The 20,059-nt window shown below is 33.2% G+C and overlaps 2 protein-coding genes across 4 annotated transcripts; both read left to right on the forward strand.

Moving 5' to 3' along the window:
- The first annotated feature begins 266 nt into the window (after positions 1-266).
- LOC114741879 (thioredoxin-like protein YLS8) lies at positions 267-2,292 on the forward strand. 3 transcript variants are annotated; one of them, XM_028930132.1, is made up of 3 exons: positions 314-447; positions 616-708; positions 1,795-2,292. In XM_028930132.1, the coding sequence occupies exon 3, from the start codon at positions 1,795-1,797 to the stop codon at positions 2,101-2,103; it is 309 nt and encodes a 102-aa protein (XP_028785965.1). In that variant the 5' UTR covers positions 314-447; positions 616-708; the 3' UTR covers positions 2,104-2,292. The 3 variants fall into 3 exon arrangements, with proteins under 3 accessions (XP_028785963.1, XP_028785965.1, XP_028785964.1); XM_028930131.1 differs by having other exon boundaries at positions 616-653; XM_028930130.1 differs by lacking the exon at positions 616-708 and having other exon boundaries at positions 267-447.
- Positions 2,293-15,434: 13,142 nt separating this feature from the next.
- Positions 15,435-19,506, forward strand: LOC114741881 (transcription initiation factor TFIID subunit 9). Its single transcript, XM_028930133.1, has 4 exons — positions 15,435-15,559; positions 17,297-17,580; positions 18,803-19,082; positions 19,262-19,506. Exons 2-3 carry the CDS (start codon positions 17,323-17,325, stop codon positions 19,070-19,072), a joined length of 528 nt encoding a protein of 175 aa, XP_028785966.1. The 5' UTR covers positions 15,435-15,559; positions 17,297-17,322; the 3' UTR covers positions 19,073-19,082; positions 19,262-19,506.
- Positions 19,507-20,059: the final 553 nt, after the last annotated feature.

Consider the following 20,059-nt stretch of genomic DNA (forward strand, 5'->3'; position numbering starts at 1 on the left):
CTTTTGACTTATTAATCTTATTGATAAAAAATAATTATAAACAACTCTCAAATTTTACAAATCTACTTATCGCACTTATTCTCCGCTCAAACGCCCCCACCAAATAAGCCAAATCCATGTTGTATTTCTCGAGTCATTTGCGTCGTGCGCACGCTCTCGGCCAAATCGTGTGGGATCGTGTGGAGAGACTGGTTGTTTCTAGACCCTTCGCTTTTGGGTGTTTGGCGCCATTATATAAATCCGCGGGCATCCGGTCTCGCTTCTTTGCCTACCAAATCACAAAGCTGCACATTGTGCTCCGGCGATCCACGCTGAGACACAGAGAGAATGTCGTACTTGTTGCCGCACCTTCACTCTGGATGGGCCGTTGATCAGGCTATTCTTGCCGAGGAAGAACGCGTCGTCGTTATCCGCTTTGGTCATGATTGGGACGAGACTTGTATGCAGGTATCTGTGAATTCATTCTTCTTTAATCTCATTTTAAATTCAACGACCACAAATCAGATGATGATTCATGGAGTAATCTAAGGTGACTTAACTTTTGGTTGTGAATTAATGAACGCAAATCTCTCTGTTTATGTGTTGTTCATCTTTATTTGTTTTTATGTTTTGAAGGATGACAATTGACGAAGGAAGCTATAATCTGAAATAAGGTAGACACAGAGCCTACCTTTGATTCCTCTGAAATAAGCTAGAACCTGAAATAAGGTAGACATATTGATTGGATTCAGTTTGGTTGTTGTGTTGATTCCTCTGCATTTTGATTCTTGAGAATGATTGTCATAGCTTACAGGCAAACCCAAGAATTACAAAAAGAACGGTTCTTTTGAGATTCGCATGCTGATTAAAACTGCTACCAGGTTGCTAAATAATTTCCTGAATGAGAACGTGTTAATTTATTGAAGCACTTGTGCTGTCTTAGTTTTTGGCTTTTTCACTGGGGATGTGAGTTTGGATAGGCGCGCGCAATTATTCTTTTGGGTTGATTCTCTGTCTCTTCGTCTCTGGAAATAGAGAAGCTGAATCATTTTGTGGTGAGGAGGCATATCGATTTTTAATCCATCATTATTGCTTCTTCGTGTATAGATTGATGCTGTTGATTTAAATGGACACAGTGCCAATTAGTACAGCCTGGGCCGATTTTGTTAATCCAAACAAATCAATGATTTCTAGGTGAAAATCCGTTGGAAAACACAAACAAAATGATGAGGACTAGAGTAACGGCAAAGCAGAACAATGAAAGAATAGCTTAGAGATCTTTTAAAAAATTATAATGGTAATTATTTGTACTTCTTCCTGCCTCGTGAGGGTGAATGTGTTGAACTCAAAAAGCAAAAATCTATTGAAAGTAGGCAACTGCTCCTAGTTAAGACCTTCACCGCAGACCAAAAGAAAAAGAACCTTTACTGCCTTACAAAATGGACTGGTATGTTTATGCTAAATAAAGTTCTCATATGTTGAAGGACCTTGAAGATTTTTCTGTGTATATTTGAGTTAAAAGCATTTGCTTTTCTCTTTATAGCTTTAGACTGGTATGCTTAGTCTTTGAGAGGATCAAGGATTTATTTTCCTGAAGCCGTCCCGTTTTGAAAGTATCGACATGTTTCATTGCTGATAATCATAATGAAACTATTTTTTGCTCCAGGTCGTTACTGCTATATCGTACTTAACTACTGATTGCATAATATTCATAGGCTTAATTATGGCTAATTTCTGATATCTTTTTAAATTCCACGATCTAAAGCTGCATGCCAATTTTTACCTAATCATTTGACAAATATATCTTGACATCAGATGGATGAGGTACTGGCGTCAGTTGCTGAGACGATTAAAAATTTTGCAGTAATTTACCTGGTGGACATCTCGGAGGTTCCTGATTTCAACACAATGTATGAGCTCTATGACCCATGCACTGTGATGTTCTTCTTCAGGAACAAGCACATCATGATAGACCTTGGAACTGGGAACAACAACAAGATTAATTGGGCTCTCAAGGACAAGCAAGAGTTCATTGATATTGTTGAGACAGTCTATAGGGGTGCCAGAAAGGGACGTGGTCTGGTAATATCTCCTAAAGATTACTCCACAAAGTATCGCTATTGAGTTAGGATTCAAGTTATTGATTTGGATTTTGGGGAACTACTAAAACATTTGAGTGATAATAACCACTGTAAAAATGAGCCTTTATCTTGTGTTACATTTCAGTAGCTGCTGAGTTGATGATTGTGATTTGAATTACTGAGAACATTCTTCACTACAATATTATATTAGCTCTGGCTAGTTTACTTTCTAGTTGTTGTCCAGTGAGTTTGTTGTGAATTCTACATATTGTAGGATGTTTACAGTCAAAGGGTATCTGGAAACTTTAGGGAAAACAGATAGACTATCCTTAGTTATCGTCTAATTATCTATTTCTTAATTTTAAAATTTTGAAGAATATTAACGTTGAACAGGGAAGTGTGCTTGATATTCTAAATTATTATTACAAATATTTTTCGGTTAAGCTGCACCGAGGATTAATTTTTATGGTACAATCTTATTCAAGCCTAATAGAAAGTTAATTTTGGCTGTCAAAAATGCTGATTGGGCAAACTTTCGACCAAAAGTCATTGATGTAGCATCTGAGTAGGACTGGTTTCATGGCCACAGCGGCAAGAAAAAAAACCTGCAAATTTCAAAGATCCTGGCTTTGTCTTCGAATTTGGAAATTAATATCTTATTAGATTATTAGATGATCACTCAATACACTATCTGCGAAAAAAGAATTATATTAAGGGGGCAGCAGTTTCCTGTGTTTTAGCATAGTTGATTTCCAATTTTTTGTTATTACCTTGTGCAAAAATCAAGTATGAACTATTTGCATGCCATAGTTTGAAATTTATCATGAATTTGGTTGTGCATGCGCCTGGTTTCTGCACATCGTGATTCAACAGAAGTAACATATACTTTTCACAATTATATACTTTTCCTAATTTGTAATTCGTAATATCAAACGTTTATTAAAAGATGACCATATAATATTATGATCTTGATTTTGGGAGAACATGGAGGAGCGAAATATCCGCATGAATGGGTATCATGAAAGAACCAAGGGATTGAATTATAATTAAATTCTGTTGTTCAATTATCAAAATGCTCTTCAATCAACCAACCTGTCAGCATTGGAACTATGAGGAATTTGAATCCCTATTTACCAAAAAGAAAGGAGGCTCAGCGCAGCTGGCACTCAACTAGGTTTTTTAAGCATCCAGTTAGGGACTTGATCTCTAACTATGTGGATAGAGAGGGTCTCATGAGTAGTATTAAAAAGTCCTTTCAGAAAGTTTACGGTGTAAGGGGATTAGTTACTGTTATCAACAGTAAATACTATAACCTTAACTAAAAAGAATTATAACCATGAGGCCAGCAATAGTACTACTTAGTTATAAGTTTAGTTTCAAGTTCTCAAACTCTGTTTGTCCAAAGCTAACCTGTCATTTCACTTCTTAATATAATTTACCAAGGAAAACTTTTGAACATGGGAAGCACTTTCATAATTTGACGTGTATTTGTCAAAATAGGAAGTGAAGTTGTCATTTTAATGTTTAATTAACAAAGTATAAAAAGGAACTCGTCAGCAAGGTTCCATATGCTTGTTAAAGGTGGCTTTATAACTTAAAATGCACTTGTCAAAACTATAAACAAAATTTTCATTTTAATAATGTCTACTTGCCAATTTACTAAGGCTCTGTTTGGTATAAAGGAAATGGAGGGTATGGGAGGAAAAACTTTAATGAACTTAATTTAAAAAATTAAAAAAGTGGAGTTAAAAGCTTTTAATTAGTTTTTATTATTTTTTTATCTTACATATTCTTCTTATTAAAATTTTAAAACCTCACTTATCTAATTTTTTAAATTGAACTCATAAAAATCTTTCAGATCTTCCATTTCCTTCATACCAAACATAAGGTAAAGAAAACTTGTCAACAAGTTCAAGAAGCAAAATGTAAATCTTTATAATAGGGATCAAGCCTCATATCTAGAGAATGGACTATGGTTCACCTTGTCTTTTACAACCCTAAATCCAGTTCCATATTTATGAAAGGTTTAATCCCAATCCAAGTCACCTTTTCTTCTGACTATGGACAAAAATTTTTGTGACAATGACTGTATAAGCCTCACCATCTTTTGAACCATGCTTTAACCATAAGTGTGTATCTATATGGATAGACGGCATACCCCATGGTAAAATTAGCCTTATATAGATATCAATGCCAACATATCAGAAAAACCATGGGCGATGGTTTTTAGATGCACTAACCATGCGTTGGTCAAAATAGTTGGGATTCAGCCAAAGAGCACAACATGTTGTGGAAAGAACTTTGCTCATGACCAATCAAATTAATCATTCATGGGAAACAAGCATATATATGTTAAAGAAAACAAAAATAAACCCCCTGGTTATTAACTTCCCATTTTTATAATTAATTAATGGAGCATTAATCAAGGGAACTCTCTTGGAGTGGAAGTTTAATGAATTGGAAGCAAAATATCACAATATATTTATTAAAGTAAACAGAATATATTTATTAAAGTAAATTACCTTAGCAATTAAAATGAAAACATTTGATAGATTAATTGAATGACCAAAGCCTAAGTTGTTAGAAAAGGAATTTCATATTTTGGAGTTAACTCTCGTTTGAAACTTTGATAGTTGATTATGGATGGCCTTAGAATGCTTGTTGGAGCTTGATTATAGAGTTGATTTGCAAGTTATGTCGAGTTTTACATGTCTGAGATATTTATTTCAAATTTTTAGAGGATTTTCGTTATGGGCCATCTAAACCATATTTGGCAAAGAAACTATTTCGATTAAAAATTTAGGTGATAAAAAACTTAATTTTAAATTTTCACGATAATTTGACTTGATTTGTGTTACCATTAAGTTCTCAAAATTCTTACTTTTTTGGCATATCTATGAAGTCGGAATTGGCAGGCCTTCTTGTGGTTTTTGACTTAATTGTTGTTGTTCAAGGATGGGTAGTAACAATAAATATAATTCTAGATTGGATATTAGATTTTTTCTTCTTTTTTTTTGGCGAATTATGAAGTGTTGGGTGATTTCCATTGTCGTTGAAGGATAAGTAAAGCTCTGATATGCCACAAAATGTTTGAATGATAAGAGGGAACAAATAGGTGAGGGTTTGTGAGGTTTAACCCTCACGCCCTATTTTGTATGAAGCATTAAATTCTAAACTATTGGGATTGGGATTGAAAATAACATTAGACATATGGGATTGGGATTAGGAATAGATTTTAAAATTATGTTTGGTATGATATGGGATTAATTTTGACTAATTTCCCGGGTCCATGCATTTTGTAATTTTGCGGCGAGGGTTCATTACACCAGATTCACGAATTAGGAGGCAAATCGGAGAAGACAGATCTAGTTCCTAGTCATTTTGATTAGGAAATATGGTCCATATTCGACGCAACTCCAGGCTCGAACAGATTTGTAGTCACAAAAGAAGAGAATGTCGGGCTTTTAAACCCAAATATGATAAACAGTCAGGGAAAAAACTTACTCGTATACAATAAGATCAAAAATATTTTCAGACATGTTATATCTGAAAATCGTTTAGACCATGATCGAGTTTAAATTTGTGTAGAATTTGTTCAGATGGAGAACAAATTCAGTGGAACCCATCTCACAAAATGAAACTTGTTCTTGATTTGAACAAGTTCAATGAGACCCACAATCTATGTCTTCTACCCTAATACACTCCACGTGATTCTTTCTTTCTTATTTGACTAGACCCACAGGCTTTTTTTTTTCAAACCACAGATGCATAGCTGTTCTTGGTTGATTTTCTTCACCAAATATTCCCATCAGTATAGGGGCTTAGGGAGTAGTCATTCAAATGTCTTCAGCTCACGCTTAGTAAGTAATTTTTTTGGCATGTGAGTGCATAGTGTACATTCTATTATTGTTTATATAATGCATGCAATTTCCCACTTAAATTTGCCTTTCTTCTTGTTACTTCTAAAATTCTTCTCAAAGTTCTTCAGCTCCTTCCACACTTTTGTTCAGCGAAATCAGTGGTATATGCTGTTTTACAAATATTGTACACGTTTTATCTCAACCTGAAGCTTGATTTTTCTTCTGACTAAGCTACATTCTCATGATTATTTTTTTTTAAAATTTTGTATGTATTTTGCTAAATGATGGATAAGAATTTTATATTTAGTCATTTTTACATGTTGAGTTTCTTTTAATTAAAAAAATGTAGACATATAATTAATTTTCATATAAAATAAATTGTAGCTTACTTTTTTATAATCTGGTTAAATATATATATCTTTCTTTTTTTTAAGTAGATAGTGTTTGAGTAAATATGTAGTGAGATTAAATATGCACTAGTTAGATAATGTTTGGTTGTGAGCTTAGTCTGGTTTTCTATCTGACCAATGAAAACTAGCACTAAATGGTGCCAAAATTTTCCTGATAAAAAGAGTACTAATGGTTGGATTAATAATAATGAAAGAAATGAGTTTTTCTTTTAATTTTTTGGGAAAATTAGAGAGAAGGACCTAAAAAAAGTAATATTTAATAAAGAGGATCTTAAAAATTATAATTATTTAGGGAGACCAAATAATAAAATATAAATTTAAAAAAAAATACTCAATAGTAATGACTAATTGTTTTGTCATATTAAGTAATTATAATTTTTAAATAAATAGCGTGAAATAGTTATTGACATTTATTTTTGTTTTCAATCATAAGGATTTTTTTTTGTCACTTAAACAGTACCTAATATAAAATTACACAAGTGCATTCATTATAAGCTTATCATTATTCAATGTAAATTTATCTTTATATGCTAGTTAAGGTATATATCTCATCAAAAGCTTTTATTCATAGTATAACAATTAGAGGTTGAAAGGAATATAATTATTCTTTAATAATATAGATAAATTAAAATTGAATGTTTGAAATATGAAGTTGGGACTAGGAGAAAAACGAAGCAGAGGCAATTTTTTGAATAAAAAACTTACATTTTCAAATTAATTTATTTAATCAAATATTTATCTAATTTAATCATTCAAAATATCCAATAATGAAGCATAAGTTAGAGAAAATTTAGGACTGTAATTAAGGAGTAATTTAATATTTTTAAATGTAGTTGATCCTTTCAAACACTTATAATTTTTAAGATCCTTTCCAATAATGAAGCAAAGACAATTATTTTAGCTCTTTTTTTTTCACAATATTTAATTATAATATTGTTTGAATAAAATGGAATGTATGAAATAATGAATAGAAAATTATTTATTTAATATATTTAAAATATGTAATTTATATTATTAATTTTATATTTATATATTAGAATTTATAATACAATTTTAATATATAACGTTTATTTTAAATTTAAGTTAATTTTTTAATTTATTAAATTTAACATATTAATATATTTATTCTAAATATATTTTTATAATAGATGTTCCACCGTCATTGTTCATTTAAAGATATTACAAGTTACTATCTTACTTAAAAATGTAAATGGATTTCTTAATAAAAGAATAGCCTAATTTTTATAACTCTAAGTAAATGATTATTCTACTACTTTCTTTTGAAAAATATATAAATAATTGAATTAAAAAATAAAGAGATTATAGAGTTAATTTACTTTTACAATTATTTTTTACTTAATTAATAATTATAACGTATTATTTAGGAAGCAGAATGGATCATAAAAAAGAGTTTGTGTATATATTTGCAAATGGACAAGTTTTTAACGACCCAATCGGTGCAACATTTGAGTGTAATAGAGTGAAAGTAATGAAAGTTGATCCAAATATTATATTGGGTAGATTAAAAGAAGTTATTGGATGAAAGCTACAACTTCCTCTCAATGAAATTATGACAAATCCAATATATAGATATCCTACGTGCATAAATCCACCACAATACAAGCATGCAATCTAGAAGATGATTCAGATGTACAACAAATGTGGCAAGTAAGTTGTCGATTCTCAACTCAGTTAACATGTGTAGAGTTGTAGGCTAATATAGATGACTTGGAAGATGATGGTCATATTGAATTACAACTAATGGACAACAATGCTGAAAATACTCTTCCATCAAGTAGCAATTAGCTAAACATTATAGAAGAAGAATCCATGTTTAGCGATCAAATGGAAAATCTTCACCCATTTAAATTTCCCCTAGATGGTGGCAACAATGGGCTATCTTGCTCTGTTCCTCGAATGGAAGATACTATGGATGAATTTGAGGACGAAGATGGATATGATTCTTATTTAAATATTGGTGATGGGAATGATAATGATGACAATAATGAGCATGACAAAGTAAACTAGGATAATGAGCTAGCATTTGCTTTCTTCTCGCATATTAATGTTGAGCCAGCTATGGCTTTTGAGTTCAGTGAATTAGAAGAAATTCTACCTTTCAGTTATAATGAAGAGTTACATATCAGAAAAATATTTAACAATGTTCATGTTTTGAGACGAGCAGTCAAGTTATACTCTGTTCAAGTTTATCACACATTCAAGGTCTATTATTTATGTAAAAAGTATGAAGAATATCAATGTATTAACTATGGTGAAAACTGCAATTGGAGAGTAAGAGCTTGTAAGAAAGAAAACAGAAACTTTTGGCAAATTACAAAATATGGGGGCCCACGCATGCTTAAGCATATCACTAACTCAAAACCATCCAAAGTTAGAAGTTGATGTTATATCATCTTGTATCATCATAATGGTAACTAACAAGCCAAAAGTGAAAGTATCTCAAATTATAGAGAGGATGCAATCCATATTTAGTTATACAATGTCATATAAGAAGGCATGGAATGCAAAACAATTAGCCATTGTTGTTGATTTCAAGAATTGGAAGATCTCATATTCCTTACTCCTAAGGTGTTTGGCTACAATACAACACTTCATGCCTGGATCATATGTACAATTTTTAAATAAACAGTGCTCTCAAGTCAATGCAAATAGGAAACCAGTTGAAATGTTTCACTGTGTGTTTTGGGCATTCAAGCCATGCATTGATGCCTTTCCACACCTAAAACCCATTATACAAGTTGATGGGACACTTTTATATGAAAAGTATAAGGGCATGTTACTTATGGCCATATCACAGGATGGTGATAAAAATGTTGTTCTGCTTGCATTTGCGGTAGTTGAAGAGGATACAAGATCTGTTTGGACATGGTTCTTATACCATGTGCGTCACTGTATTGTAAAAGACAAAATAAAAATTTGTTTAATTTCATACTGACATCGTTCAATTTTGGCTGTAGTTTCTGATCCTTAACATGGATGGCAACTTCCACATGCACATCATGTTTTTTGTCTACGTCATGTGGCCTTAAATTTTCACAAAGTACATGGAACAAATTGACTGAAAGAGAAATTTATAAATATTGGTGCGATTCTTTGTGTTTTTTTATGATATCATAACTTTATGATTTTATGGTTATTTTTAACAAGTTAGTAACTACTTGTACGATATGCATGTGAACGTTACGTCGTTGACTAATAATTAGCAGAGATAGCATTGCAATATGCATATACTGCTAGATGGATTGGAGCCATTCCAAAAGAAAAATGGTCACATGCATATGACATTGAAGGTCGATGTTATAGACACATGACAACTAACCTTGTAGAATGCATCATGGTGTATTCAAAAGTGTACTAAGGCAATTCAATCGTCAACAACCTATTCCTATCATGCTTGTTCATTTAGAAAATTACCATTCAATACAGCTACATGGCAAAATAACTACAAATTGGACTCAATAATACTCAAGCTTCATTGAAGCATGGAATGGATGGACACATGCTGTTGCGGATGCTCCTTTGGCCCTTGGTGAACTTGATCGAACATCTGAGTATATGCAATGGTATTAGAGACACACAAGACGATGGATCTAACAAGTTAGTGGTAATACTGGCTATATGATAAGGTTTTTTTTAGTTTTTTTTAATCAATATCATCATTTTCTTTTATATGAAAAAATTTTCAACATGATATTTTATTTACTTTAGGCTGATATAGCAAAACAGTTATATAGGTTAACAATTAAATCTCGTTCAACATGCTCTGATTGCATTGATTATTGAGAAAGAATTGTTTGAAACTAGTGTAACATCTTCCTTGCAATTAGAGAACAACGATTTAATAAGAACCCTCAACTAGCTCCACTAATAGTTGAGTTACCAAGCAAATAGCATAGCGGTTACTTGTCTACTCAACCACCAATTGTAAATGAAAATTTAAGGGAACAATAGCCTCAAAATTTTAGTCATTTTGATAACATACCAGTCTCATCATCAAGCCCTATCACTTCTTCCAATCCAACTCATTTTTACCCTCATCACATTGTTAGTGGCAGTCTCACCCAAGAGGGGGTGAATTGGGTGAGTTATAAAAAAATTTGTGAAATTAAAACAATGACCTAACAGAAACAAAAAGTGTAAGTTAGAGAGATTTCACCGTAGAAAAGTGGACACAGGATTTATACTGGTTCAGTCTCAACCACTTGACCTACGTCCAGTCCTCAGAACACCTCTGAGTATTCCACTATGTTTCAAGATTGATCAGGCTCTTGGCACCTCAATACAGTAATTGATACTCTCAATCACTCCCCCTTACTACCCGTAAGGTTACAATCCCACTAAGAGTCTACACTCTTGAGTTTCACACAAACCGTGATTAATGAAGAAGGGTACAAACTCTCTTACAGAGTGAATAAATGATAATCATTGAAGTTCGGTATATGGAAGAATAGAGTATTGAATATAACAGTAAATGATCAACAGAAGGTAGCTCGCGCATTCAATCAATTCATTTAATGCTTCTTCGTGCCTTTTATAGTTGAGGTAGTTTAGTAACCGTTAGACGGAAGAGCTTCTAGCCGTTGAGAGTCCGGTTGCGTGTTTTCCCAGTTGCAACGGTTTTCGCCATTAATGCTTCTGACAAGGTAGGTTACAGGCTACTTAGACAACCGTTGGAGAGCTGTTGGGTTTTTCTTCGTAATCTGCAATAATACATTGATTCAATAAGTTTTTCTTTGCAGAGTAAGATCAAAAGCAGAACCGAACAAATGATAAAATGAATATTCATAGTTTACAGATAGAATCAATCAGTTGTTAAATGTGCTAAGCAATAACTAATCGTGCTTGATCGAAGTAATGATGGATTACTGCTTGATCGATCAAGTTATCAATTATTCAGAGTAAGAGCTTTTAAAACAAATAACTAAGTTTATCGATTAAGTGATGGATCGATGATTTATCGATCAAGTGACCGATAAAAGGAAATAGTGACATCATACTAGTATGCATAGAAAAAGAAGATCAAGGTCACTTTTGATTTTGAATCTCTTTAAATAGAGAATTAAGACAATCATGAAGGCTAAGAAAAGCTCGAATGAAATAGATGATAAATTTTGAGAAACATCATGACTAGTTAAAGTCTAAACTGAAATCGCCTCATAATCGCACAAGTGATCGAATACTTGTTGATCGATCAGGTTATCGATGAACAAAGTATTATAGAACAGAATTTAAAGCAGTAATTTTTCAAATATATTATCGATAAATGGATGATGGATAACCTTATTGATAAACAATAAACAAAAGTATATTAAGTGAAAACACAGGCTATGTAGGTTGATCGAATAGGTGATCGATTAATGAATGATCAATCAAGTGATCGATAAAGAGGTTTATTCTTGTAAAATCAAAGAACTGATTTATCGATCACGTTATGTGAAAAAACAAGCAAATATGAAGTGCGGTGATCAATCATATTATCGATAATGTGATTATCGATCCTGTGATCGAAGAATCATGATTTAAAAACAATGTGCTGATTATTGATCATGTGATCGATAATTTGTTGATTGATCAGGTGATCGATAAGCTATTGAAATAATTACCTGCACGTAGAGTTATGAAGCAATGTTTTATCATATTATCGATAAATGACTGATCAATAAATGGTGACTAAAGCAAAACATAGAATGAGTAGAACGCATTACCATTTATCTGTCTTCTCATCGATAATCTATTTATCGATCAGGTTATCGATAAATGCCTATCAGATTTGTGTCCCTTTATCTGACTGATGTTCAATCATCTTGATTATCGATCGAGTGATCGATAATTTACTCCATATTTTTTTATACCTAACTAAGTTAACAATGATCAATCAATTGATCGATTAACACATTATCTAACAAGTTATCGATCAAAGTTTCTACTAAGTTACTTGATTGTACAGAGATATTATCTATCAGCTTATTGATAAGTCCTTGATCGATTAGATGATCGATCAATCATACTGAAACACAAATTACTTATTTTGTTATCATCAAAACCTTAATCCTAACACACATGCCATCATCATCGACATTATCCCATTCTGACTCACCCAATCCTCCTTAATTTCAGTCATTTATGTCTTTATTTGATGATTTTGCATTATTGATGGATCAATATAACATTTCTCCTTTTGAGCAAGGTGATCCATCAAATGAAGCATTTGTCACCCCTCGGCAATCAATTTTTTTAGTCGAATCACCTTAGTTTGATTTAAATACACCAACTACACATATGAATGAGATATTAGATCAAATCCAAGAAGTAAATATACAACAACAACCATAGCGTATGCGGAGGAAACCAAGATGTGGCACCTGAAGTCATTATTTGTGAGGTAAATTAATTCTTATTTTTTGTTCAAGTCAATCTAATCATTATTTATTATTAATTTTATAAAACTTAATCATTACTTATTTCATTAATCACTTTTTAATTAATTTAATATCAATTATTACTATTATCATTGTATAATGATTAACTCATTATTCTAATGATATGATTGTTATTAAAATCCTTGTAGGGATATTTGTGTGGTAAGAGATTGTAAAGAAGTTGTTCAAAGGCTGATTAAGTTTAAAAGTGGTTTACACCAAAATGAAGTTCAATTACATAGTAAACAATGTTTATTGAAGAAATTGTTTTTACTTAGATGAACTTTAAAAGTTGTTCAAGCCAAAAACAACTTTGACTGTAGTATTGGGAAAAATAATTCTCACTATGTAGCATTTGCAGATTTTCTTTTACCAATTGTAGCCTATTGATAAAAATTCCGAGAATGTCGTCGCGAGATACATACAAGGAAAAAAAATCAGACTAAACTAGCTGGTTGGTCTGATTTGAGTGATGGCTTAGTCTAAAACAGAATCGACATCAACCCATTCAAACTGAGGGTGAATCGGTAAAAACTGCTATGATCATCAGCTTGGATGATTATGTTGTTATTGGTTCTATTTTTTCTCATTCAGCTTTTAATATCTTAGTCGTTATATATTTGAATAAATTTTAAAGTTAATTTTGGTATCAATAATTATTAATTTTAGTTATTGAGGAATCATAAAGATTGAAATTCTCAATATTATTGTACTTTGTTATTGTTATAATCAAACTATTATTATATTTTCTTGTATTTTGTTATTAGTGATTATTAATGTTACTATACTTTGTTATTTTTAGTTAAATAATATTATTTTAAAATGACCAGTTTGATCCTTATTTGACCCACTAGCCCTTGAATTACTACCTCAACTGATTTTATGTCTGGTCTAGTTTTTTATTTCTTATCATATAGACATTGTTGGCGTCAACCTCACCACAAACGGAGATGACAAAATCATGAGTAAGATGTTGCAGGAGAAGAAGGTCGCTTGATGAAATCGGGAGTGAGAAAGATGATGATGTTGTCGACTGACAACGGTTGCTAGTGGAGATGAAGGACAACGAAAAAGACAATAGATAGAGTATGGCATTAAGCAAATTTTAGAAGATATTTTAGTTAGTAAATTTTTAATCCTAGGACTAAAATTACAACACCAAAGGAGAGGGTGGCATTGGTGAATCCCATGAGTATGACATTGGGCAATCCCATGTAATGACAAAGATCTCACAACGCCAGACGTTTCAAATTGAGTCATTCCCTAACTCAATACCAATTTCAACCCCTCAGTGTCATGTACCAAATAGGACCTTCGGCCATGTGTGGCACGGAGTATTAAAAATGAAGGATAAGAATTGGGATTAGAGTTAAAAATATATGCCAAAAGAATACTTAGCATGGGTGATTTTTTATCACATGGAATTAGGCAATCCCATATAGATAGGATTGGAGAATACCACCTTCTTTTACGGTATTCTCCAATCCCACATATATGAGTTTGTCTAATCCCAAGTATCATACAATTATTCATACTAAACACCTTTTTAATATAGTTTTACACTTTTAATATCAATCTCTATCCCTTATTTTTAATGTTTCGTACCAAACGAGATCTTAGAATTAGAAAGAATGGCTATGTGAACCTTAATGCAAGAGTCATTATGTCAGATTGATTGGAAATTGTGGCGTTGGCTTGTCGGCTCACAAGGTTTGATTGTTATAGGTTTGGGGCTGAGGTAATCATGATGTAATTTCCTCTTATTCTTGTATGTCATATGTTGTTATTTTCATATTCTGAATTATTGGGTTCATATTCCCAACTCACTGATGCTCATTCTTCAAATGATGCGTTTGGAACGTATCTTCTTGTTTTTCTTTTTTTTTTTTTAATTTTGTGTTTCCTATCATTATTTTATATTTTTTTCTTGTTCATTTGGGTTAAGTTGTACTCATTATCTTGAATTATTTTTTAATTTTTTTAGTAGTACTTAACATCATAAATTAATTAAATTTTTTATGCATCTAACATTTTAAACAATTTTTTTAGTATCATTTATTGTCTTAAAATAATTTTTAGTACATCTAATATTTTAAAATATTTTTAAAATAGGCACAATATCCCTCACCAATTTAGCATACAAGTATTACCAGAAGGATATTTCAAAGGACCGGAACCCAAGTCCTTTATGGTGTGTTTGGTATGAGGGATTTGGGAGGGAGGGGAGGGAAGGGGAGGGATTTTAATCATTTTCCCTTGTTTGGCAACACACAAATTTTAAGAGGGGAGGGGAAATTTTTTAAAATTTCCCCTCCCCTCCCCTCCCTAACCTCCCCTCCAAAATTGGGAGGATTTGGAGGGAAAGGGCAATATTTTGTCATATTATGACCATTATGCCCATATTTTGTCATGTTGTAACCATTATGTCTATATTTTGTCATGTTGTGACCATTATGCCCACACCTTAAATAAAATAAGAGCAAAATTATCCATATTAAAATGTTTTTCCCTCCCCTCCCCTCTTTTTTTATAAATCCAAACAAGATAATATTAAAATCCTTTCACTCCCCTTCCCTCCCCTTCCTTCCATTAAAATCCCTCCCCTCCCCTTCCTCTCATTGAGCCAAACATACCCTTAGAGATTCGTTACTCTTTTTCCCTTTATAGCCCCAACGAAACGCTCTCGTCTGGTCGGAGGAGATTCATTTTTGGTCCGGCATTCCGCACTCGTCGAGCGCGCCGTCAGACACCGCCCACGGTTGTCAGCCCTGCGTCTAGTATTGAAGAAGGTACGAACGAACCCTTGGGCTCTGTCTGCTCCCAAATTCCAGCGAGATTGATTTGTTCAATCTGGCTTTGAAGCTAGATTTGAATTTGTTCCCCACGTCATTTGTTTATTCTCAACCCTGTGTCGGACGCCGGCTCACCATTTATTGTTGCTTTGTTTTAAAGTTTTTCATCTTAGTTAATTGGAAGAGCACAAATTGCAAGCATTTTCATTGTCATTCTTCAGTGGCTTGGAGGATTTGCCTGAATCGATTGGCATACCAAGGCTTCTCCGTTAATGCATCTGATATCAAAATTAAAAGGGTATCATATGAACTATGCATATTTCGTGGATATCAGTGAGTGTAATATAGGTCCGCCTATGGTTGTTCATGTGGATTTTTTCTTAAAGTCTTGTTGCTTTAACTCTATGCTGCTGTGGCCTGCTGTCTCATTGCTATCGTGAACACAATTTTGCTTATAGCCCTTGATTGTTCTATACAGACCTTGAGTTTGATAGGAGGAAATTTATGGCTGTCAGTTTTATCCGTGGGAATGGACCGTGGTATCCTTTGAAAGAACAGCGTTATCATATGGAAAGGCGAACCAACAAAGAAGTTTAGAACTTTGAATATGCATGTATCTCGGAATTTGGCGTGTTCATTTGTTGTTTTGAAATAAAAAGAAAAGGAGAATTTATCACTCCTGCTATAGATCCCCCCTTCTTCTATAGTGTCTACCTTCTTTGCATTACTTTTACTTGCTTTGTAGGTTACAATTCAATGCTGAAGAGTGTGCTCCCTTGAATTAATAAAAAAAAAAAAAAAGAATAGAATCATTTAGATTAGTGGATTTTTTGTGTCAGGATATTTAATATTTAATTTACATGAAATTATTATGATGCAACTTCTGTGTTTTTTGGTATATGCTTTCCATGGTCTTCAGTTTAATTCAGAGTATAAATTGTTCTGATAAAGCTTTGCTGTTGTATCGGTTTATCAAGCATGGTTTTTAGCTAATTTTGAGTCTATAAATGGTAAAGCTTGCCACTGGCTCTGATGATTTTGGTATGATATATCCTTCTTATCTAGCTAACTTCAACCATAGATTCTGGTGATAAAACTTGCTGATAGCTCTGTTGTTTTTAGCGTGATCTTGCCTTGTTTTGTGAGTTTAATTGAGTATAACGTCTGGTCATAAAACTTCTCTCTGTCTCTGACACCTTTGCTGGGATGTTGTAGCCTTTTTCCCTGCCTTAACTGAATATGAATTTGGGTGATAAAGTTCAGTCAGGTTGTTATTGCTTGAATTTCATGATCTGGATTTATTTTTTCAAAATAACTGATTATAAATTCTGCTTGTTGGTTTAGGCTTCATCCCAGTTTGTACATCAAGTTGGGTCGAGTGAATGTCATCTCATTGTCATTTCATTTCCAGGATTCTTTATGCTGGGTCATAAATTTTCTATTTAAAGAGGATGAAGCAGTTGTGGTACTCTGTTGAATCTAAAATTTAATTACAATTCAGGAAATCCTGCTTTGGTATATAGGGATTTCAGGATTTTTTTTTTTTTTTGGGCATCATCATCATCTTTGTTTGAAGGCCTTGATCTTTAAGAAACCCTTGTATGTGTCAGATGTATATGTTACTTTCTATAAAATTCTTGCTATTTTTCTGATTTTATGGTTTGGCTGAGTTGTAGGACTGGACTTGTTAACTCATCCTGCTATATGTATTGATTTGGATCTGCTCTGTTTCAGGAACAATCAAATTACTTGTTGAGACTATGGCGGATAAAGATGAGGATTTGCCCAGGGATGCGAAAATTGTGAAGTCCCTCTTGAAATCAATGGGAGTGGAGGACTATGAACCTCGTGTCATACACAAGTTTCTGGAGTTGTGGTATCGCTATGTTGTTGAAGTATTGACGGATGCCCAAGTATATTCTGAGCATGCTAGCAAATCTGCAATTGATTGTGATGATGTTAAGCTTGCTATTCAGTCAAAGGTTAACTTTAGCTTCTCTCAGCCACCACCTAGAGAGGTAATTCTGCATTTATAAATGTTGTGCTTTTTTAAGTTATCATCAAAAGTAAAATTGTGTCTGTACTCTTACTTAGTGCCTGTCTGGGAAGCTAGTTTATAATATTTTTGCTCTTTATGAGACAAAACGTTTTTTTTTTTTTTTTTACATATTTACGTTGTAAAGTGCAAAATTACTTAAAATAAGCTAAACAAACACCCCGGTTCATTTGGATAAGGAACAACAGAAAAGAAGAGGATTTTTATGGAATCTTCCCCTTGATTTGGAAATTGGAATTTCATTGTGTCCTTCCTTCCCCATGGAAGTACAAGATGAGATGCATTCCTTTGTTGTCGTTCAATGCCAGTTTTTGAAGTTTGCAGTGCAGGTGCTAAGCAAGTGTGCGCTATTGACGAACGAAGTTGGTGGTTTTTTTTTTTTTTTTTTTTTGGGGGGGGGGGTGTTGGGGTGATGACTTCTATAAGCAAGTAACGTGGAAGCTATGTCTACCTCTTTTTGAAATAGTCACATTGGTAACTGATTGCTAGATTAATTTGCTGATTCACTTTCTAGTCAATAAAATAAAACAAAATATTCTTGTGCAGTCTGCTGATGTTGGACTCAGAATCATAACGCTCCACAGATAAAGCATTTTTGCTTCTTCACTAAGCATGAAAAGGAATTTTGTTAATAGAAGAATTTACTAGGTTTTAGAAAATCTTACCTATGAATATGATATTTGGTCTTTTCCCTCTTTCCTTGTTCCGCAACCTTTCAGATTGGATTGTACCTAGCTAGCTGAAACATCTACTGACCAAACTTTCTGTTACTAATTGCCTGGGCATGGCTGATTTGCTGTTTGTTGGGACCCTGTCCAAGGGGCATGAAGCTAGAGTTGTTGCAGAAGCTCATGTGTAATAATTTTATTAGAGTACTTGATAGTAACCGCCAATTCAGGTTGATATGAGTGGCAGAGGCTCGCATCCATTTAACAAATTGTTAGGGATTTGATTAGCAATTCGTGTTTGAAGCATATTTAGTTGGGAAGAGTCTACTTTCTGCCTTGGTGGCTAAAGTGAGATTAGTCTCTACTGTTAAAAGAGGAGTTCTGGTCTCACCAAAAAAATGTTTGATATTAAATATGTCATGAACTTCCACTTGTTCTATCATGCACTATATTCAAGAGGCAATCTTTTCCGTTTGCCAAAAGGATAAAATATTTGATGATGTTACATCTTAATAGGTGCTTCTGGAGTTGGCACGTAGCCGTAACAAGATACCGTTACCGAAATCAATAGCAGGTCCTGGCATTTCTCTCCCTCCTGATAAGGATACACTAATCAGTCCTAACTACCAACTGGCAATTCCAAACAAAAGGCCTTCCCAACCAATGGAGGAAACTGAGGATGAAGAAGCTGCTGATCCCAACCCCTCTCAGGAAGACAAGACAGATATGCAGCAAAATCCTCAACAAAGGGTGTCCTTTCCCATCGGCAAACGCGCTAAAACCTAACTCATTCATGGTGAGTCCGACTCAGACACTTGCAAGTAACTTCATCCTTTGCAACCCAATTAACTATATCATTGTTTTGACCTGTAAAGAAGATTGTGGCTTCTTCGGTACTAAATATGTATGATTATTGTAGTTACGAAGTGCTATAACTTGTGGCTTTGTAATAAATATTAATTTTCATATATGTAGTACGGACGGAGACTAGAAGATGAGAAGATTGAAAAATGTACGTGTTTGCACAAATTGTCAAGTAGGTCCTGACATACCGGTGGCAAATGAGTTGAAGCTCAGATATGAATTTTGCGCTCATCTTAGTGTAACTTCAGATGAGAGTGAAAAAATTATGCTCCTTTTATGTTATGTACTTATTAGAACAAAAATATTTAAAATGTTAACTTAAAAAAGTGCCCAATGGATGGAGTGAAGAATTGCAACAAATTCCATGGAATTAAAGTTTGACCCAGTTTACCTTTCACATTGTGAGGTTTATAATGTCATTGGGGAAGACAACCATGGGCAAGCCAAGATGAAGATTTCTAGATTCTCATTTGTTTTTTGGAGCTTTGTATCAAACCACTCAACAAAAACTACCATATTTTCTTGATCTTAATTATAAGGTGAAACAAGCTAAATTTAAAGTCCGAGTAATGCGTATTTTTCAATTGTGCCCTTCAATTAAAATTTGATGAGTAGTTGGAATTATTGCAAGAAAACGACGATCACTGCCAGTTGGGGCATTTTAAGAAAAACAATTCAATTCCATAAATAATGAAGATGAATAGCAAACTTTCTTAGATATTGTGAAGCATTTGTTTTTTAAAATATAATTGAGACTGGAAGGAGTATTTACAGAGTAAGAATTCTGTATTTTGCCAAAATGATATTGCTAGTGTCCGGTCCTAAATATAAGACCTATTTTGTAGTTATAATGTAAATTACACTACAAAATAGGTATTATATTTAGGATCGGAGGAGTATTATACAAAT

The sequence above is a fragment of the Neltuma alba genome, unplaced genomic scaffold, assembly GCF_004799145.2.
Source record: "Neltuma alba isolate B1F8T4 unplaced genomic scaffold, ASM479914v2 tig00003558_pilon, whole genome shotgun sequence".
Taxonomy (NCBI): Eukaryota; Viridiplantae; Streptophyta; class Magnoliopsida; order Fabales; family Fabaceae; genus Neltuma; species Neltuma alba.